The sequence below is a fragment of the Malaya genurostris genome, chromosome 1 (assembly GCF_030247185.1).
Source record: "Malaya genurostris strain Urasoe2022 chromosome 1, Malgen_1.1, whole genome shotgun sequence".
NCBI classification, from domain to species: Eukaryota; Metazoa; Arthropoda; class Insecta; order Diptera; family Culicidae; genus Malaya; species Malaya genurostris.
Window position 1 is genome coordinate 145,340,623 of NC_080570.1, and position 21,087 is coordinate 145,361,709.

At 42.0% G+C, this 21,087-nt stretch overlaps 1 protein-coding gene across 1 annotated transcript in view; it reads left to right on the plus strand.

Annotated features, from left to right (window-relative positions):
* LOC131426077 (mucin-2-like) overlaps positions 1 to 19,230 on the plus strand; it is an 85,424-nt gene extending 66,194 nt beyond the window's left edge. The window contains exons 3-9 of the mRNA XM_058588510.1: positions 8,561 to 8,834; positions 8,895 to 9,204; positions 9,270 to 9,474; positions 9,544 to 9,995; positions 10,060 to 10,319; positions 10,388 to 11,417; positions 11,484 to 19,230. Of these exons, the coding sequence (XP_058444493.1) occupies positions 8,561 to 8,834; positions 8,895 to 9,204; positions 9,270 to 9,474; positions 9,544 to 9,995; positions 10,060 to 10,319; positions 10,388 to 11,417; positions 11,484 to 17,727 (8,775 nt within the window). The 3' untranslated portion in view covers positions 17,728 to 19,230. The remainder of the gene's footprint in view (positions 1 to 8,560; positions 8,835 to 8,894; positions 9,205 to 9,269; positions 9,475 to 9,543; positions 9,996 to 10,059; positions 10,320 to 10,387; positions 11,418 to 11,483) is intronic.
* Positions 19,231 to 21,087: the final 1,857 nt, after the last annotated feature.

Here is a 21,087-nt window from a genome sequence, read left to right on the forward strand (position 1 = left end):
TGGAATAAGATATCTAAAACGATGGACGAAGAAGGTGTGCGCCGCCTAATGAGGCGTGTTACAGGCAAAATTCGAGAATTCCTTCGAAACCGTGACGAATAATTTTATCCGTATTTTTTCTTAAAAGTATGAATAAAATGCTACATTTGTACAAAAAAAAAACTTGAATTCAGTAATAAATAACTGAAGTACAGGCAATTGTCTTTGTTCCAATTCTATCTGAAGCAAGCTTTAAGTTTCAACGGAATCATTTTATACATATTTAGATACTTGAAAAAATGAGCTTTAAACTGAGCTACAAAATAATGGATAAATTCGAATGTTTACAGTCAGAGGGCTGCTGTACAAATCCAGTCAATCCAATCGACCCACAGAGTTGGTCAAGCCCAGTTCAATGTGACAACGGGTCTTATTGTTGAACCAAAAACTGCCCATACTTTGCACGGGTCATTAACATCCCATCGGCAGACGTGGGTTAGTAAAAAATGTGTAAGCAAATCGTTTGCGATATACCGTAAACGGTGGTGGCGTGTCATGTAAAAGTCGAAGCAACCGAGGTGTTTTTTTTCTTCTCCTCGTTTCGTTACACCTAACTATCTAATCAACGCAGGCGGCTTGTTTTGGTCAAACGTTTGCTTTTGGACTGGCCTCGATAATTTTGGTGCGGCTCTTTCTGATTGGTGGCAGTCATTCGGGAGCCTTGCGCATTAGTGCACATGCAATGAACAATCGATTACACATTACACATAGGCGGCTGTGAACCAATTGCATCATGGCGGAGCCGGCACCCGCCCGCTATTGGTTGCTTGGGGGAAATTTTCCGTTTTCCATGCGTATGCATGTAACAAAGGTTAATTGCTTTTAGGTAACAGGAGTTTGCAGTTTTGCAACTATTTATGCGGTACACGAAAAAACATGTAGCTGCAGTTCGCATATAACCTACATTTGTGTTCAATGGATCGCCAGTTGTGTTATCGATCGTGTATGACACGGGTTGAAAATGGGGAAGGGCTTCAACACTTACCGTGTTGTGAATCCGGTTAATGTCTTCTGCCTGTTTTTTTTTTGTACTAAGTCCTTGAAAAATTTCATCACGAATCATTCACTGCAGGTTGAAGGCATGTTTCTTGTTAGAGTTATAGTCGAGCACTGTTGAAGCTTTTTCCAATCAGATGAACCATACTGAGTTCAAATTTTACAAAAAAATATGTAGGTTTTAATGGCCAATCAAAAAAAGCTACTATACAGGGTCCGGCACTCGAAGTGTAACCAATTAAAAAGGCCATAAATTCAGTTTGGAAAATTACTTTTACTTAATTCAAAGTACAAAATGTGTGAAACTAATACAAAATTCAGAATCAATTCACTTTTGCTCGATATGACCACCTTTTGCCTTGACTTGATGACTTGAGAGAGCGAAGGAGTTGCTTCGTTTGGCCGAATGTGACTTGCAGGTATTTTGGCCCACTCGCGGACAATAACTTTTTTCAGCGCCTCGAGACTGGTGTATCTTTTAGTTCGGACTTTGCTCTCCAAAATGGCCTAAAGAGAATAATCCATTGGATTCGCATCTGGTGAATTCGAGAGCCATTGTGTGGACGTGATGAAGTTCGGAACGTTGTTTTTCAGCCATTCTTGGTTCACTCGAGCTTTGTGAGACGGTGCCGAGTCCTGCTGAAACGTCCATGGTCTGCCACCGAAATGTTTGTCTGCCCACGGCTTCAAAGCAACCTCCAGAATACTTTCCCGATAATATGTCGCATTTACCTTGACGCCAGGCTCGATGAAAACGATTGGAGAGCGCCCATCTGCGGTTACAGCGGCCCAAACCATTATCTGTTGCGGGTGCTGCCTCCTGGTGGCCAATCGATGACTCAAATTCTCGTATGAACGGTCGGTCAAGTAAACCCTATCGTTTTGAGAGTTTACGAATTGCTCAATTGGAAAAATTTTCTCGTCAGAAAATACAATGTTCGGAAATTGACCGCTTTCGGCAAAACGAAGCAACTCCTTCGCTCTCTCAAGTCATCAAGTCAAGGCAAAAGGTGGTCATATCGAGCAAAAGTGAATTGATTCTGAATTTGGTATTATTTTTACACATTTTGTACTTTGAATTAAGTAAAAGTAATTTTCCAAACTGAATTTATGGCCTTTTCAATTGGTTACACTTCGAGTGCCGGACCCTGTAGGATACTAATAGTATGATTATTTATTGTTTATTGTGAATCGGGGAAAGTTTTAGGTCAGTTAAATTTAAAACTTTCTTTCCAACAGGCATAAAACTCCCTCTTGTTATGCATCAACAGATAACAATGATAAAAAATAGAATAAATCAAATGATGGATAAGATAGATGCAGAAAAATTTTGTAGAAAAAAATGAATGTTGACTGTTGAAAATAACAGTTCCGATTGGATTCAACTAATACCTTTTTTTAACAACTAAAATTTGGAAAAGTCGTATTTTAGTTCAAAACATGCATGTTTTAATGAATCGGCGATATCTCGATTTGGAACAACTATTTTGTTGGTTTGAAAATTTAATTAGTTTTAACAAATAAACAATTTACACACATATACGTAACTTTTCGATTTCAAAATGCGAAATATATGAATGGTGATTGGTTGCACTTCTTTTGTCAGCAGATGTGATCAAATAACAAGATTAATTTTCGAAAAATAATAGAATCATGATTATTTCTAATAAGATGAATTTTACTTACTAATTTTACTCAAAAAAGTGAACCTCATTGAATGGTTGGCAAATTTACAGTATGCGAATAAAAATTGTAACATTTTGACTGATACTATCTAGGAGTGTACAATCGGTTACAAAAGAGCGTTGCCATGATGGCTTACGATCGATAAAGTAGAATTGTGTGCTCACGCCAGAGATGCCATTTATACAGTTTTATCTGGATTATACAGATTTTTACATGCTCGTACAGATTTAATACAGAGTACAGATTTTATACAGATTTCCTCAATTTAACACAGATTTATACAGATCTCACAACAAGTAAGAAAGAAAAAAATTGAACTTTTCTGTCCGAGCTATCTTTTAGTATTTGATTCCAGTGACGAGATAAAAGTCTATCAATCAACGGACAAATCACAAATTAGTATGGAAATTTCTTGTGAAATCCATTTATATTAGGGTAACAGAGGTATTTTGGCCCACTTTAGGATTGATTTTATTTTGACCCATTTATTAAAAATATCCACCAAATGTTGTAATATCTATGAAAAAACCTTCCGCAATAGTTAATTTAATGTGATTAGCTTCAAATTGATGCAACATGGGTTACTTAACATCGATATAATCCAATAAAATTGATAAAGTTTGTTAGGTGGGCCAAAATATATGAAGTGACCAAAATACCTCTGTTACCCTATAATTTGAAATCAATTTGAACTGATATTCAAGATGAAACTTTACCGTCAAACTGAGGGTTGCATGACCTGACTTGACGTTGCATATTGGGTGTTGAAATTTCATGTCAAATTTTAAAGTCAACAGTCATGTTTTTTTTTTTAACTAGATAAATATATGAAATTACAATTCAATTGTTGTGGATAAAAAAAACTATGACATTTCGTTGTTGAATATTCTTGTGAGTGCGGCAATGACTAATTGAATCTACTATCCTACATCCACAATCTATTGAAACAACATCTTGTAGCATCATTTTGTTGTAAGAAATTCATTTTATTGAGAATACAGAATAATACAGATTTTTTTATACAAAGCAATACAGATTTTTTTTATGAAAACATCTGGCATCTCTGGCTCACGTAGAGTTCGCTTTTGCTCTCCACGTTTCGTCGAAATGAACCAGCTAACTATTGTTTTCAATTCGATTTTACTTCTCCAAAAAGAGCCACGACTTCCGGTGAAATTATCAACGAGTATTGTATTTCGATCTACACTCTAAGACTATCTCCACCGGAGCGTGGGTAAAAGTAATGTGGCAACCATAATCATTAGGCTCTCTGACAGCTCACTTACAACCACAAATGCAAATGAGATTGGTTTGTTTTCATCAGGAAACGCATGCATTAAACACGATTCAGACGATCAATCAACTTCCGTCGGCGTCCAGATTATTTCAATTAATATTTTTAGCCGAATATTGCTCACGTATCCGACGTTAAAATTTTCCGTGAACTTGACTTAGTGTCCTGTCATATGAATTGCTTACAATTGATGTTGTTGTTCCGTAATAGTTCCATGCAGGCGATAGTCGCTTGATGCTGCGTGTGAATCGCTTTTACATATTGTTTTGTTTTCATCAGGAAACGTGTAGGCCACCCATTTTTCAGTAGGGCCGCCGCTCATTTTTCACCGGGCATAGAAACCTCAATAGCAAGATTCCACACCGGCGGTTATTAAACTGCTTAAGTAATAGATATCCACTTGTTTGGTTACCAGCGGGTTATTAAATTTAGCAACGTTCTTCAACAATATTAAACGTTTCTATTTTCATGCATGATCACGCATTGCTAGAATGACAACCGCTGGTGTGAAAACGAGGTTGAGCTTCATCAATCGAGATATGCACAACCGGTGCAGAAATGAGTGTTTAAGTAAAATAGTAACGCAATGCGTAATCATAATAGACACGCATTTAGCTACCCACTGGTGGGCATGGTCTAAGGTAACAATGAATTCTTCACGGAAAATAAAAACCACCTATTATTTGACTTCTTTTTACCTAATTTTGAGTACTTCCTTTCATTCGCTCCTTCAATTGTTGTTAAATTACAAATAGCAAAACCACCCAACAGCGAGAGTTTCGTTCAATAAGCCAAAATTAAGTAAACCGTATTAACTTGAAATTGAGTCATTACGACTCAACTGTAGAGTAAATCTAACTCATCTTTAAGTATTTTTTTGCACGTGTCTTACGAAAACTACCTAGAGCCACTTTACCTAAAATTAGTTTATTGAACGAAACCCCCAAATTGGGTGGAATGTACTTAAAATTAGGTTGATTTGCGGTTCCGTGTTTGCACTGACAAAATTCTATCAAAACCGGTCAAGTGGTTTTAAGATTCTACCGGTGCAACAGTTTCCCCTTCAAAAAAATTGACTGCGCTCGAAAAATAAACCGGAAACTATTGGGAATCGCTTATTCGACGATTTTCTGGGTGGTAAAGTTGTACAGAAAACAATTGAGAAATTTTCAGATGACTCTAATCCACATAAGACTCAATCCATAGGAACGTAATTCGCAAAATGACTAAATTTTACTAAAATGATTCATATATTTGGAAGATGAGTATTTTTGATTCACTCACTGAGTAGTCATGCTCGAAATCATGGTTATTTTTGACAACTGGATAGTTACTTTCCGACAATGAAAAAAATCTTGCGAAAAAAATTTAATTTCAGACCCTTAGTAAAAATTTCGTCTGTATGATTTCTTTTTATACTTTCACTCTTAGAATACAATAAGTTCTTCTTACGTTCGCTGTATTGCAATTATTATACCACATGATACAATTTTATTTTCAGTGCAAACTAAACCTAAATAACTTTCCGTCCGTCAAACTTTGAAATGAACCAAAGCATTAGTTACATTTATGGACCAAAAATCTATCCTAACAATGTCTAGTTTAATTTAGATGCGATTAGTGCATAAAAACATATATGTTGTCGCGATACAAATGAAGTGAATTGTGAAGGTGCCATTTTTTTCTGCTCCAGTTTCCTGGTAACGTAACGAAACATGAGAGAGACATAAAATCGGCTCAGCAAGGCTGCCAAACAAGTGGTAGCTTTATTTTATGCAAACTGGTAACCGAAAATATCAAAATATTTTTGGTCACCCGGTCCATCGAGAATCATTTAGTGCAGATGCGAGAGAGCATGAAGAGAAATGTAATACGCAGAGCGAGACACGTGGTCATACGCGACCTACTGGCCTCAGTCCTTAATTACACGACAAAAAAATAACTGCCGGACTGTCAAATTTTAACTAAAAGATAAAATTTTTCGTGAGATGGTCCACGGCCTAAGAATGAGTTATCCAAGAATATCCACACGAATTGTTGATAGGCAGGCTGCAGCAAAAATTTCAAGACTGTTGTCCTAATAAAGGCTGTCTGTTTTGAGTTAAAATATCAGTTATGTGTGTGTGTTCCTATGCGTTGTTTTTTCGTCTGATGAAATAAAATATCGCCTATAAAAAATAGGACAATCAAAATAACAAACCGTTCAAAGTTCTGTGCAGCATTAGAATTATACTTAACGTCTTCACATTCGAAAGTGATGAAAAGGTGTTCAACTTTTCTGAAAATATAACGACCTGATATTGTCTATTTATATCATTGGAATCGGAAGTCATAATCATCATAAACCTGAACACAAGTGGATTGCATTCTACAATTGGCACATTGCCGCGAAACTGAATTACCGGTAGCGACATCTGCAAATGAAAAATGGAATCAAGAAAAGGAGGAACCTTTCGAAAAAAAACTAAACTACGATTAAACATGGACAATCTTCAGAAATGTGTGAGATTGGGTAATGTTAGGTTTTTTCAGATCAACATTTTTTAAACAGAAACCAGTGTAATGTTGATTTTTTCGCTCACATTAGTAAAAGATTGTATTTCAAGCCGTATTAACAGTTTTTCTCCTATAGTACTTATGGAGAAACGTTTTATATTTTTGGGGTTGTTTGATTCAGTGTACTGATTGGAAAAGCTGTCATATGTATATAAAACATTTGTAGTGTATTAAATTATTAATAACCTCTTTTGCCTCGTAAATCGCAAAAGTGATCCATATTGATATATAATATATTTGATAAAATTCACACATTTTCTCTCTGCTATAGATTTTCTTTGGGCTATTGCACCAATAGTCATGTCATTAGTAGAGTCGCCATATAATTTTACCGATTACCAGACTTTCAATCAACGAATTGTGATTAAATCGAATAGGCTCTGAAAAGCAATATCGCATATAAAAGTGTGCAATACTGCTCTTCTAGAGACTCTTAAAGTCAATCTACCGGACAGTGACAGCAAATCTCACTTTAACTTATGGTTTTCCTATATGAGATGAGTACTGGAACTGAGAAGAATTGGGGTACCGTTACCCTATTTCAATTGAAAAAAACTTGGAATAGGTAATACCAGAGTCATAACCACGAGATTAACGCAGGACTGCATTCGAGATGTGTATAGAAATTCCCCCCTATTCTGTATTTCGATCGAATCGGATTTTTCCGAACGAATGTAAAAATTTGCATTCTGTAATTCGATCGAGTGATACTCGAACTCGAACGAGCTATAGAATGCAAAATTTCGTATTCGTTCGAAACAATCCGATTCGAACAAAATACAGAATCGGGGTGATTAATTGATTTGATACCGTTTGACCGTTTAAGATTTTGTAGTGCCGAAAAGCACTATTTAGTTTTAAAAGATTGCGATTCATTTCTGGTATTCAGAATTTCCAAATTGTGGAAACTTTTCGGAACATTTTACTCAAATGCGATGCTGCCAAATGCTAGTTTTATTTGCGCTCGTTTGGTGCGAACTTTTCGCAGCGAAATGTGTACAAAGCTAATCAAATTATTCTAGATTTGCACTAAATTGAATTTCTTTGACTTGCAAAGAAGTAATCTTAATAGTTCTTTAGATAACATTTAAAGCCATTAGTGGAACGGCTGATTATGTATAATGTTCCCCATCGTTGTCCACTTTTCGGTTTTCTTTTTTCTCCAATGCAAACGACCAGCAGCTGGATGATGCAATCGCTCTTGTTTGAAGCGAAACTTACACTGCGAACGTCCACAGTAGAAATGCGCACAGAAAAACTAATTTTTTTTCGGTGTTTAGACTTGAGGAACGGAAGTTACACTTTCGTGGTGTGAACTTTTGAAAGTGTACCCAGATGAGCATAGGAAAGAAAGACATAGTCCTAATTCCAAACATCGTTAACAATTCATTCAGATCGATTCACTCTAAGCCAATCGCCAAAACTCAGCGTTTGCACAAGTTCCATATGTGAGCTGAATCCAACTGTGTATGTCTTTAAATACTATGGTCACGGCACACTTTCATCAGCAAGGGCGAATCTAACGGCAGTAAAAATACTGCGAATATGTTTAAACTGATTTTTGTATAGATTTGTTAATTAAAATTTATTGTTTTTGTCGGGTGGTTTTGATTGAAGATGGTAATAATTTCACGTTTGTTTGAAAAAAAATCCAAAATTCAGTTCGAGGTAAATTCCAGGACATTGACACATGAGACACATTCCAAATGAAAATGTAATCACGGGAAATAATCTATTCCAGAAAAGTTTCGCTTTTCACTTGTTGATTTTGCATTAGATTGTACAAGATTGCGTTTCCACTTCTTACTATTTACTCCTTCGTTCGTAAGAGAAATCGATGCAACGAGAACCAGTAGCGTTAGCGTAGCGCCATATCACAAACTGAAAGATTATCAATATTAAATACTCACATGCAATATCCGCAATTTCAAACTTAAATTATTTCATCGATAGTAGACTAATGCACTCCCTTTCTTGTCTTTTCTCCAGCTTCAACGAGGAGCGGCAACATGGCTACTTCTACTGCTAACCACCCTGGCACTGTGCATCTCCGGAAATAATAATGGTGGCGCGTTGGCAGCAGAAAACAACCAACGGGTGGTGTGCTACTACACCAACTGGTCCGTGTACCGACCGGGAACGGCCAAATTCAACCCGCAGAACATCAACCCGTACCTGTGCACGCATTTGATCTACTCGTTCGGTGGATTCACCAAGGATAATACCCTGAAACCGTACGACAAGTATCAAGACATTGAACAAGGTAAGTCGGCGGTAGAAGTCGAAGGTACGAATCGGAATTTTATCTGTTCTTCTGTTTCAGGTGGTTTCGCCAAGTTCACCGGCTTGAAAACTTACAACAAAAACCTGAAAACCATGCTCGCCATTGGTGGATGGAACGAGGGTTCGTCACGGTTCTCCCCGTTGGTGGCCGATTCGGAGCGACGATCACAGTTCGTGAAGAATACGATCAAATTTCTGCGACAGAATCATTTCGACGGATTGGATTTGGACTGGGAATATCCGGCCTTCCGGGATGGATCAAAACCAAAGGATCGGGAGAACTATGCCCAGCTTGTACAGGAGCTACGGGAGGAATTTGAACGAGAATCTTCCAAAACCGGACGACCAAGGTTGGCTGAAGTTGCGATCGTTAACCTTCGTGACATTCGTTAGTAATGGTTTTATTCATTTTCAGACTACTGCTCACGATGGCAGTTCCAGCCGGTATAGAGTATGTGGAGAAGGGTTATGACATACCTAAGCTGAACAAGTATCTGGATTGGTTCAATCTACTGACCTACGATTACCATAGTGCCTACGAACCGGCAGTTAATCATCATTCACCATTGTATTCTTTGGAGGAACCTTCCGAGTATAATTTCGACACGGAACTTAATATTGTAAGGCCCTTATTCGATCGATTCTATTGTTCCACGGATCTGATTGTTTTTGTTTATCATTCTTTCCAGGACTACAGCATAAAGTTCTACCTGAATGCCGGTGCGGATCGCGACAAGCTAGTGCTGGGTATTCCGACTTACGGTCGATCGTACACCCTGTACAATCCGGATGCAACCGAAATCGGCTCGCCAGCGGACGGTCCGGGTGAACAGGGTGATGCTACCCGTGAGAAGGGTTATCTGGCTTACTACGAAATTTGTACCGCCGTCAAGGAGGACCCCGAGTGGACCGTTGTGCAACCCAACGCTAACGCTATGGGTCCGTACGCGTTCAAGGGTAACCAGTGGGTCGGGTATGATGATGAAGCAATCGCTCGGAAGAAGGCCAAATACGTGGCGGAAAATGGGTTGGGAGGTATCATGTTCTGGTCGATTGATAACGACGATTTCCGAGGAACCTGTCACGGTCGGCCGTATCCGATCATTGAAGCTGCCAAGGAGACACTGCTTGCTAGCACTGAGTATGTGTTCTTCGTTACGACTGAGCTATAGGAAAGGAATGATTCAATTGTTGTCCTTTTTCAGTATTGGCGCCAATGACATAGCTGCTCCGAGTCGCCCGAGGAAACCGTCGCGATCACGTAGCCGAACGGGAACCAGCCACCGAAATCGGATTTCTGCTGAAAACAGTAACGAAATTAAGCCTGCTTTGAAGACTTCCCAAAGTAGGAAAAATGCCAGAACTCAAAGTACAACCACGACTAGCACCACTACGTCAAGTTCGCTGTACATCGGAGGACGTACCACAACGCCACAACCACCGACAACCCCGGATCCAGGAGCAGGTTTGATGATCTTATACCGTTGCCTCTCACAGAACACAGCCGAACTAATTTTTTCTTCGAACTTTTAGATTTCAAATGTACCGACGAAGGATTTTTCCAGCATCCACGGGACTGCAAGAAATATTTCTGGTGTTTGGACGCTCCGGCTCTCGGATTGGTAGCCCATCAGTTCACCTGTCCATCGGGTCTTGTGTTCAACAAACTGGCCGACTCCTGTGACTACGCTCGGAACGTGGTCTGTTCTAAAAAATCGGAAGCCACAACCACCAGCACCACAACAACAACCACGACTAGCACCACAACGGAATCGTCACGAGCTCGGGTCACGGCTTCCACTACTCGAAACAGTTTCTTTAATCGGGCATTCACTACCACAACCACCACGGAACCACCGATCGAGATCGACTATTCCGATGAGGTAGAAGACGAAGTTGAGCCCGAAGAGGACCCGAAGGTTATCAAGGAGTTGATTGCATTGATAAAGAAGGTTGGTGGTATTGAAGAGCTCGAACGGCAGCTACAAGCTCAGGAAGATGGTTCCGTTGTATTGAAAGATACCCAGACGGATCAAATATCGACTACTCCGTCTACGATTAGCAAAAGCTTGTACGAAAGAGTTCTGAGCAGAGCTGGTAATGGACTGCAAAAGTTCCGCCCGGCACTGACGTTTACCCAGACCGATAAGAGTGGTTCGACGGAGAACAAGTATTCGTCGGTGGTACGAAATAGCAACACCAACAGCCGGGTGGGACCACAGAACGAAGGAATCGAACAGTTACCAGAGTTTGAGGGTGTTTTCAAGGAACGGCCGAAATATGTTACGTTGAACCGAGCGAGACCTACCAAGTCCAGTGCGGAGGATGACGCCGATGACGATGATATTGAGGAAGAGGAAAATCAACCTTCAACGTACGCTACCAAACGACCAACTTCAAGCCCCAAGTACGTCAGCATCCGAAGACAGCGTCCTACGCCAGTAGTGGAAAACATCGAAGACGAGGAGGAAGAGAATGTGCATTATAGCAGCGTTAATCGGAACAGATTCCGTCAAACAACCACCGAACAAGCTGTGGAGGAATTTGAGCGAGTACCAAGCCGGTAAGTGACGGAGATGGATTTTTGGAGGAAAAAAATACGAAACTGGAACGTGTTCTTTTTTTTTAGGTACAATTCCATCGAACGCCGCCGAGCTACTTTGCAGCTCAACCGATTGCAGGAGGGCGATAAAGATGATGTAGGCACTGATTCGTCTCTATTGGTACCTTCTACCGATTTCCAAACCTTTTACACTACATCGTCCACTACCGATGCACCAGAACAGTTCATCACGTACAGCACACGACACTACGCCAGTGTAGAACGTAGTAGCACCACGGAGGCACCTCCGGTGGACTTGAGCGCTACGGATCTACCACAGACAGCAACTACTCCCACCACAACCCTCACAGGAAACAATGTACAGTACCTCAATACAGACATCCAGACGGAACTGCCCGTACTACGTACCAATGTTCCGGCCGACACTGTTTCAGAACTAGATTTAAGTAAGACTGCAACGGCGGACTCCGACAGCCTGACGACGGATGACACGGTGACCGTAGATTTTAGCAAGAACGAACAGACCAACGAGGTAACCACCATACTAAACCTAGGTGAAAGTGTTACTGGTAGTAGTGTTAGCGAGTTGGAAGCGAGTGTTCGTAGTAGTAGTGTTGGTTCTAGTGGTGATAGCGTTAACACGAGAGTTCAGGAGGCCGGAGATCAGCCGTCACTGATCACTTCTTCGGTCCCAGTTTCGTTCGGTGGTAGTGAAAGCTCCGTCACGACCACCACCGGTATCCCTTCAAGCACCACCGAAAGGTTATCCAGTACTAACGAAGAACAGTTTAACTCGGTATTCAAATTTTCACCAAGAACTAGGAAAACTACCACTACCGTTAGTCCCCTAGAAGTTGTCACTAATAAGCAGGAATCCGATAGTCAATTAACCCCCACGCTAGCTGCCCCTCGTCCGTTTGGAGGGGCAGTTCGGCGTACACGCCCTACCCGTCGTCCTTCGAGCAGCGCAACGACGACCACTTTGGCTCCCGAAGAATCCTCCACTCTTCGCTCGGTAAAGGTGAGTTTTGCCAACGAACAACGATATGATCTTTCAGCTAGACGTAGGATCGGTGTAGCCGGATCGTCTGCCGCGACGAATCCTAGCAACAACGAGGTAGGTAGTGCTAGCGATTCGGCCGGCAGCGAACCGAGTCCACGTCCGACACGTCCCCGGGGATCCCGTGGCCGTGTACGGTTCGGAGCATCCAACGAATCAGTTTCATCTACTGCTTCGATCCGTCGAGGTCAAAGTTCTTCGACCGAGGCGACAACGGTTGGTGATGTACCTGCGCAGCCACGTCGTCAGCCTTCGGAATCTTTTGCAAGAAATCGTTTTTCCTTAAACCGTGCTTCCAGCCGTGTGCCGGAAGCATCAACGAGTACCACTGAGCAAGCACCCGTTCCGGAGCAGCCAGTTGAGCAGTCAACTGCTAGGGCTTCACTGAGACGGGTTAACTTCAATCTGTACAGCGGTAGATCGACCACAACCACCGTGGAACCAGAAATCGAAACGGACTCACCAGTGATCAATCTGCAGCTTAAGGCTCACGCGGGAATCGATGAGGATCTTTTCAAGACTCAGGAACGCATTCTGCTCACTCTGGGAACTGCTTTGCAGTATGGTTTCAGCAATCGCAACGAATTGAACGCACGACGGATTCAGGATTCGAAACCAAATGTCATCAAGGGAACTGTGTCCGATTCTCCTGTGACGAACATTATTCGTGAAACTCCGGTCCCGGTTAAAAGTCGTTCCGAAGACACTATCGATAATCGATTGGCAGAAGATGTGAATGAAATGGCCACGGAAAGTGAGATTGGGTCCACTTCGGAACGGAACTTTGCCGTGTTCGAGAGTACCGTTGGTGAGTTAGAACGATCCAGTGATTTTACCACGGTGTATAATGTTAACGCTGCCGAAGTCGAAACAACCACTCCAGGACAACGGAAATTCTTCACGACTCTTCGTGGTCGCAGTTCTTCCTCTCAGGCATCAACGGAACATAGTGATACGACACTGAAAGTGGTTTTGTCGGAAGTCAACACTAACAAAACGTTCATTCCGGGGCGATCTCGACCGACTCGACCGGCTCGTTTGCGTACTTCGACCAACGGTTCATCGGAATCCGAAATCAACGAATCATCTACGTTGAGATCCAAGTTCCCTACCCGAAAGGTCATTGCCTCCCAGAATTCCAATGCTATCTCAAGCGATGGAGAACTGGAAAAACCTTCACGAACACCTTCACCATTTTCACGCCGTCAGAGACCGTCTCCTTCGACTAGTTCGGTTGTACCGATAGCCGAAACCGACAGTGATGATGTAACCGAAAAGGCTCCCGGTATTTCCACAACTGTAACCAGACGTCGTTTGAACCGGCGTCGACCGACACCTTCAGCTGCGGTAGAACAAGCAGCCGAGGAAACACCGCAGATTCGTCCATCTGTACTTACCAGAAGGCAACGACTGCAAACGGGTCGATCAACAACTACCAGATCGACTACCACCGAATTACCAACGACGGCATCTCGCTCGACAACTATCAGCCCCGCAGAGACTTATACCGCTCTACCTACCTTCGCCGACAGTGCCGTGGGAAATTCCGATCATACAACGGTCATTTCTGATGTTTCCAACGAGATCGAATCAACTTTTCTGACCAACGAAGTTCTGAGTAGTGACAACCTCTTGCGTCAACAGTTGCCAGAATCTCGCGAATCCAACGACTCGCAAGAAACCACCGAACTATTGTCGACTGTCGTTACCAATGAACCCTCTACCGAAGGACCCAGCAAATCGATACCAACGCGTAAGTTCGCCACAAATGCGAGACGTCCTTCGGGTCCAGTACGGTACAATGATAATCAACAAATAGAATCGGAAGTGGTTCCGAGTCGTAGTCCCACTCGTAATTTCGCAGCAGCAAGGAAAAAGTTTGGTGCTTCGACGACTAGCACAACTACGGAATCGCCGGAAGTATCCACGGTGAAGAAATTTATTCCATCCCGTAAAAGTCGCCCTTCGTTTTCGGTAGCACGGGCTAGGGCCACTAGTACTACAGAAGAACCTGCCGGCGAAATTCAGGATCAACCTACCAGCTCAACAGTTCGTTCTTTCTTGGCATCTCGAAGAAGACCAGCCCTTGGTCAGTCTCGCTCGACGACAACAGCAAGTGTAAACTCCGACGATGTGGCTGAAAGCTCGTCTAGCCGACCACTGAGTCCGACCCGTAGACGAGCAGCATTCTCGGTCAGCCGAACTCCACGTCCGCAGTCGTTCGAGGATTCATTCGATAAAGGTTCGAATGCGGTTGTTAAACCGAACACCGATCGTAAGGTAGATCGAACCTCGGTACTGTTGCCGAGAAGACCGAACTTGTTTGCCCGTACTACAACTACCACAACGGAAGCCTACACGGACTTCGAAAGTGATAGTAAAACTACTCTGGAGGAGGAAACTAGTGCGGAACGGTACGGACCGAGTACCCGTGGTTATACCGAAATTCGACGACCGTCATCATCGGAGGAAAAGGATGGAGTGACGGGGCGTTACAGCGCCGAAGTAGAGGATGATGAAAATGAAATTCAGCGACAAGGTAAGCGACTGTTTGGTCCACTGGGGTCCGGAAATAACAATGTGGATGATGAAGATCATGGTGGACGCGATTCGGCCGAAGTGACGACCGGTCTGAGAAGACCGGGACCTCGAATTATCGGATCCGGAAGCACTCGAGTAGGCCCCGGAAGTAATACACGTTTCATTTTTAAGAATAATCAACCACCGGAAGGATCATCGACTACGGCCAGACCAATCACTACCCGATCAAGAAGACCATTCGGCAACGTAGGTGGATATAAACCGGCAAATGTAACATCTGCCAGTGCTTCCAGCGGTGGAAGTGCTACGACTCCGAAAGCGCGTTTCACTTTAACCACTCGGGGTAGACCAGTATTTGGAGGACGACAGCGATCGACAACTGCAGCGGTGGGAGTTACTAGCGATACCGAGGAAAAGCTATCATCACAAAAAGTCGGTGAATCACAACAGGCAGCAACTCCAACACGACGATACCAACCTAGAAAACCTACGAGAAAGTCAAACCTAACCACCATTGCACCTCCAACGGGTGGTAGCCGGACACGTACAAACCTATCTTCACTGTTTAATCGTAATCCAGCGGTAGTACTAACAACGACCGAACTTGCGCAACCAGAGACGACGCAAACGAGCGTAGATTCACAAACATCGGCAATACTTTCGGTGCTGCCAATCGGGCAACGGTCACGGTCACAACCAACAACTACAACAACAACAACACCTACCACACTTATTACCGAGAACGAAGTGGAGAACACCACGTCGTACGAGGATACAATCAACACAGTCAGAACTACCACCGAATACTACACCGCATCGGACGAAACTCTGTACACCACACTCAATACGGCCGACACAATTTACACCATTAATGATAATATCGATATTGATGATGTCAATATATTGCAGGAACGTAGTAGAACATCCACCACCACGGTCCGACCAACGACGCTCTACCACGTGTTCTCGATTGACAAGGAGAACGAATCGATGCCGTCGTCGACGGAAATCTACCGAACGGAAGAGCAGGAAATCGAACTGCCGGCGACGAACAAGACGGACAAACTGGTCGAGATTCATCGTGTGGTGGAGATCTACACGAAGAATACCAGCAACCCGGACGAAATTCCGGTAATGCAGAAGCTGGGTGAAATCAATCGCAAGATCATCATTCGTCTCGTTGAACCGAGGAACAAGACTGAGGTCGAAGATAAGAAAAGCCGAACGCTGGTATTCGCTGATAATATTTTCAACGTCGAAACATCGACGATCCCACTGGAAGGACTGTTCGATCCCGATAAGGACGAGAAAACCGGAAAGACGGAAATCAACACGACGGAACTGAACTTGGAAGAAGAGCTGTCGACCGTTGCACCCCGTGTGGAAATCGAACGAATCTCCAGTGCGGAGTTTGGCGTTACCGAACGTGAGCAACGCACGGAACTGGTGACTATTACTCCGCTGATAGCGGAGACGGAACGTTATATTCAGGTAACTAGTTCATCTGTTAAACCGGATACGGAACGAACGGTAGATTTTGAAGACAGCACACTAAGCGAAGAAGATCAGGCCACGGATGATTACACAGAAGAGTTGCCGACGACAGCGCCGGTTCAATCACCGCCAAGTACATCAACCTCGACGTCGACGACGACAACGGCAACAACAACGACTACTACTACTTCGACGACGACGGAAGCTCCAACAACTGTCCCGGCAACAGAACCAACGAGTTCTTCGACAACTCAAATCGTTCACAAGTACACGCTTCCCGCTGAATTCTTTTTCCAGGAACCATCCGATGAGCACACACCTTCACCAGCAGTAAGCTCTTTGACAACCCCGACTACAACAACTCCTTCAACTACCACTACGATTAAACCGACTAGCCCCACCTCCACTACAACTGTGAACCCGTCTGCGGTTCCAGAACGTGTACAACCATTGGTTATCCCAAGCGTAGAGACCAAGAGAAAATACACTAAACGACCGAAAACCACTATCTACCGACCGCAACTGGATTTCATCTACACAAACGAAAACTCGAGCGAGGATGAACCGGCCGCTGTCACAGAACAGGTAACTGAACCGCTTCCTAGCACTTCCACCCAGAAAGTACAAAGCACCAGTAGAAAGTACGTTCCCTCGGTAGCATTGCGCTCTAACTTTGGTGAAGGGGCATCCCACAGGAAGTCCAAAGATATACAAGTAGTGCCTCTGTCGAAGGTAGCCGCCAAAAAGGCACCGAAGCCAACAACAACAACATCTACTAGTACTACTTCGACAACTACCACAACGACAACTACTGAAGCCCCCATAACGAAGGTAGACTTTAACATCAAATATGTGGTACCGGTCATCAAGCCGGACTTCAACGTGCACGAATTGAAGATCGAAAGTAAGAATGACATGTACAGCATTCCGCTGTCATCGCTTTACCATCCGGACTTCATGACACGGGAAATATCTGGGGAACAGCGACAGGAACGCCAGTACTCGCCAGTCTACCGACCGGAACTGGACAACGATGAACTAACGCGAGCACTGACCAGTGATTCGGATCCGGTCGCACTAGAGGCGGCTAGCTTGGATCGGGAAATTCTCGGCGATCGCAGCAGCAGCAATAATGACAACGAAAGTGAGGAACGAACCAACGAACCCCGTAGCATACCAGCGTACTTCTTCCGACGGGCTGGGGAGGTCAGTTAAAACCCAACGCTCAACTCCATGTAAATCGCCAACAAGCACACACACACACACACAGGCATACTGTGTTTGGTGTTTGTTGTTGTTTACCGCGCTAACAGGTTGTTGATCGCATGATCGGTGTGGAGACATTTACTGCCAAGGCTACTGCGACGGTGCGTTCTGCCGTCGAGTGCCTTCGTCAATGCTTCTATCCTCCCCCCGTAAATCAGTATTGTGTTTTTAATCCCCGAAACAACGAGATGCCATAGATTTTAACTAATTTATTGTTGTTTCTTCTAACCATGAAAACATGACCACGTTTTATATGTTTGTGTGTAGTCCCGATCCTTCATTTTTTTTTGTACCATCGAACCTCCTTCTATGTGTGTCTGTGTGTGGTATTTATTCTCGCAACTATCCTTTGGTGACAGCCCAACAAAAAAAACCTATCTTATGTTTACCCAACCCTGTCTGTTTCCGGTGAGAGTGAATGGAACAGTAGCCAGCATGTACACCCGCAAGTGAGCGGAACATGATTTTTTTACTGTGTAAAGTTACGGTTGTCGTTGTTGTTGTTGTTGTTGCTGTTGAGACGCACCCAGGATTGTTTGTGCTTGCAACTCTAAAACTACCGATACTCGAATGAATATCGAACACACGTTAGCGTAAATCATAACCACACGATTTCAGCACCCCAACAAAGTCCATCGAAATGAGCTTGCACCTTTCACTGTTGTTGTGTTTACACCTAACCTCACCAATTATTTTCAGTTTTCAATGTTTCCATGTAGAATACCAAAACCTTAACTCTATATAAATATCATTTTATAAGAACGTAGAGCGAGAACGCAAACAAGTACGTTGGAACTACGAAATGCTAGTCTATAAGTAGTGGATTGAAGGACAAAAAAGTGAAACAAAAAAAAAACAATGGCGAGATTTGACAGCTGCTCTATATTTATTTGCTAAAGTGACGCTGAAGTGAAACTGATAGAAAATACTCCCAAGATGGCCCGCTGAATCCTCGGCAAACTACTACCAGTGTTCGAGGGTAGTGAGGTCTAGAATCGTCATTCATAATCAAACAATACAATTTAGATAGGCTTACGGTAGAGTAGTCCAACTAGTTCGATAGTTAGGTTAAACTTTGATTTAGACATTTTCAACCACTCCCTTCTATAATGAAGAACCCTTGCACAATGACAACTCGTAATTTGTAAACGTCATAATGTTTTATTTGCTGCTCACGACTGACTACCACACTGAGAAAGAATCGTTTGTGTAAATAACATGTATTAATCGATCTTTTACTTCATTCACTACTTAGCCAACACAGCAAGCAAACAAAAGAAGTAGATTGTATATAGTTAAAGAAAAAAACAAAAGAAAAACAAAAACACTAGGTAGTAGTTTAACTGATAAGACCGAAACGACGAGAGACCGATGGTCCGAAGCGATAGGAAAGCTGTTAGCACTGTTTTTGTACAGATAAAACACTGGAACAAGCGTTCGTTAAATTAAAAACCACACGTTTTTTTAGTTCGATACCAAAATACCTTCCCAACGATCATCCAATCACGTCACAGTAATATGCATACATACCTACATACATACATACACACAAACAAACATACATACATACTTACGCATTTAGAAGCATTGCAAGATAAGTTTTGTCATCATAGTTTTCCATAGTTTGCCGCTGTCACCGCGCCTTTAGTTATGTAAGGTGTTTCGCGTATCCGAAAAAAAAAAACTGTCAACTGTCCGTAATCCTATGGCTGATGTCTGCGGAATGGATTTGTAGAGGTAACAACATCTCACCTGTAAGTAGACAATGATTTGATATTCGATTTGATCCCAGAAGACTTGTTCGAAAGAACATATGTCAAACCATCGAACAATGGGGAAAATAATTTATTTAGTTTTGCTCAATATCAAACATCAAATTCCTTTAGCAGTAAGTGAAACTTTCAACCAATTTACATACGTACGACACTCTACCTTCCAGTATAACTTTTAATCGTGTACTGTGTCGAATTTTCGGAAACAATTTCGTAGCCTCCTTTGATTGTTTCTTTTTCCGTTTTCTGTTGAACAATAATCACATTTATGCTGGAGGCAAAAAAAACATGATAAAAAAAACTACTGCTTTCGATTTTATACTGAGAACTTTCATAACCGTGTTTAATTAATTTGAGAATTTCGAATTCGTGGAATACTGTATGCATTGAATGCATATTGAATTTTTATTGATGTGATAATCGGCTACTGAACGTAACTAGACTAATTGCCTTCGAAAATTGTCTATGCTTGATGAAGACGAAACGTAAAAACATGAAGACAATCGCCCTTATTCTGAATAACGACGTATTGATTTTTCGATCGAATGTGGTTCGATCGAATCATAGCTACCTTTGATTTTGCTAGCGTTATGGGGAATACAAATGAAATACGAGGGAAAAAACGATACGACGTTATTCAGAATAAGGGCGAATAGTTGTTTGCTCGAAATTTGGTATTCCTAAAACTCATACGGTACTGTTTCTAAAGCGTAAGCAACCTATCAACTACTTACTAGCTGCGTGTTAACATAGAAGGACGAAGAATATTTCTCTTGCTAAACCTTCAATAAACAAAACTATGGGTAATTGAAGTAAGGTTTAGTAACTTCAAAGTTGAAACTATAATGGAACATTGCCGGTTTGACACGAAGGACAGGACCAGAAAACTTTGTTTGCTTTAATACACTCAGAACAAGAGAAGTTCAAATTAATTAGCTACTAATTATTAATTTTACTTTACTTTAATCTGCTCCGTACATTGTTGTCAAAAACAAATCAAACCCACTCTTTGCTATTGTCTCCCGGACGGATGATGTAATGGAATCTTGATTCGCATGCATTTTTGAGTGCTCGATCAATCCGATTGAAAGGGGCGTTGAAAAGTCATTGAACGAATGTATAAAGATCAGGGAACTAATTTCTTTTTTTTATTCTTTCACTTTAATTTTATTCCCGAATATCGGCATAATTTGGCCGAGATTCGAACATTTGAGTGTACCACAATTATTCTTTATTCTTATTAAGCTGGAGGTAAACTCTAAAATAAGGTAAATTTTCGAAATGTTCAATTTGACAGAGAATATTACACACTTAGATTTTTTTTTCCGAATTTCGGCAAAATTTCACAGAAATAGCCGAGTGTTCGGCAATCGGAGAGTTATTGCGGAGATTTTAAGTAATTAATTGAAATGAAAACTCGAATCATAGATTGATTGATTTCTACATTATGTTGGATTTATACATTATGTTGGCCTATTAGTTGGCTTTGAAATGGAATTAACAGAATCAATATATCAGATGAAGAAAATACTGTAAA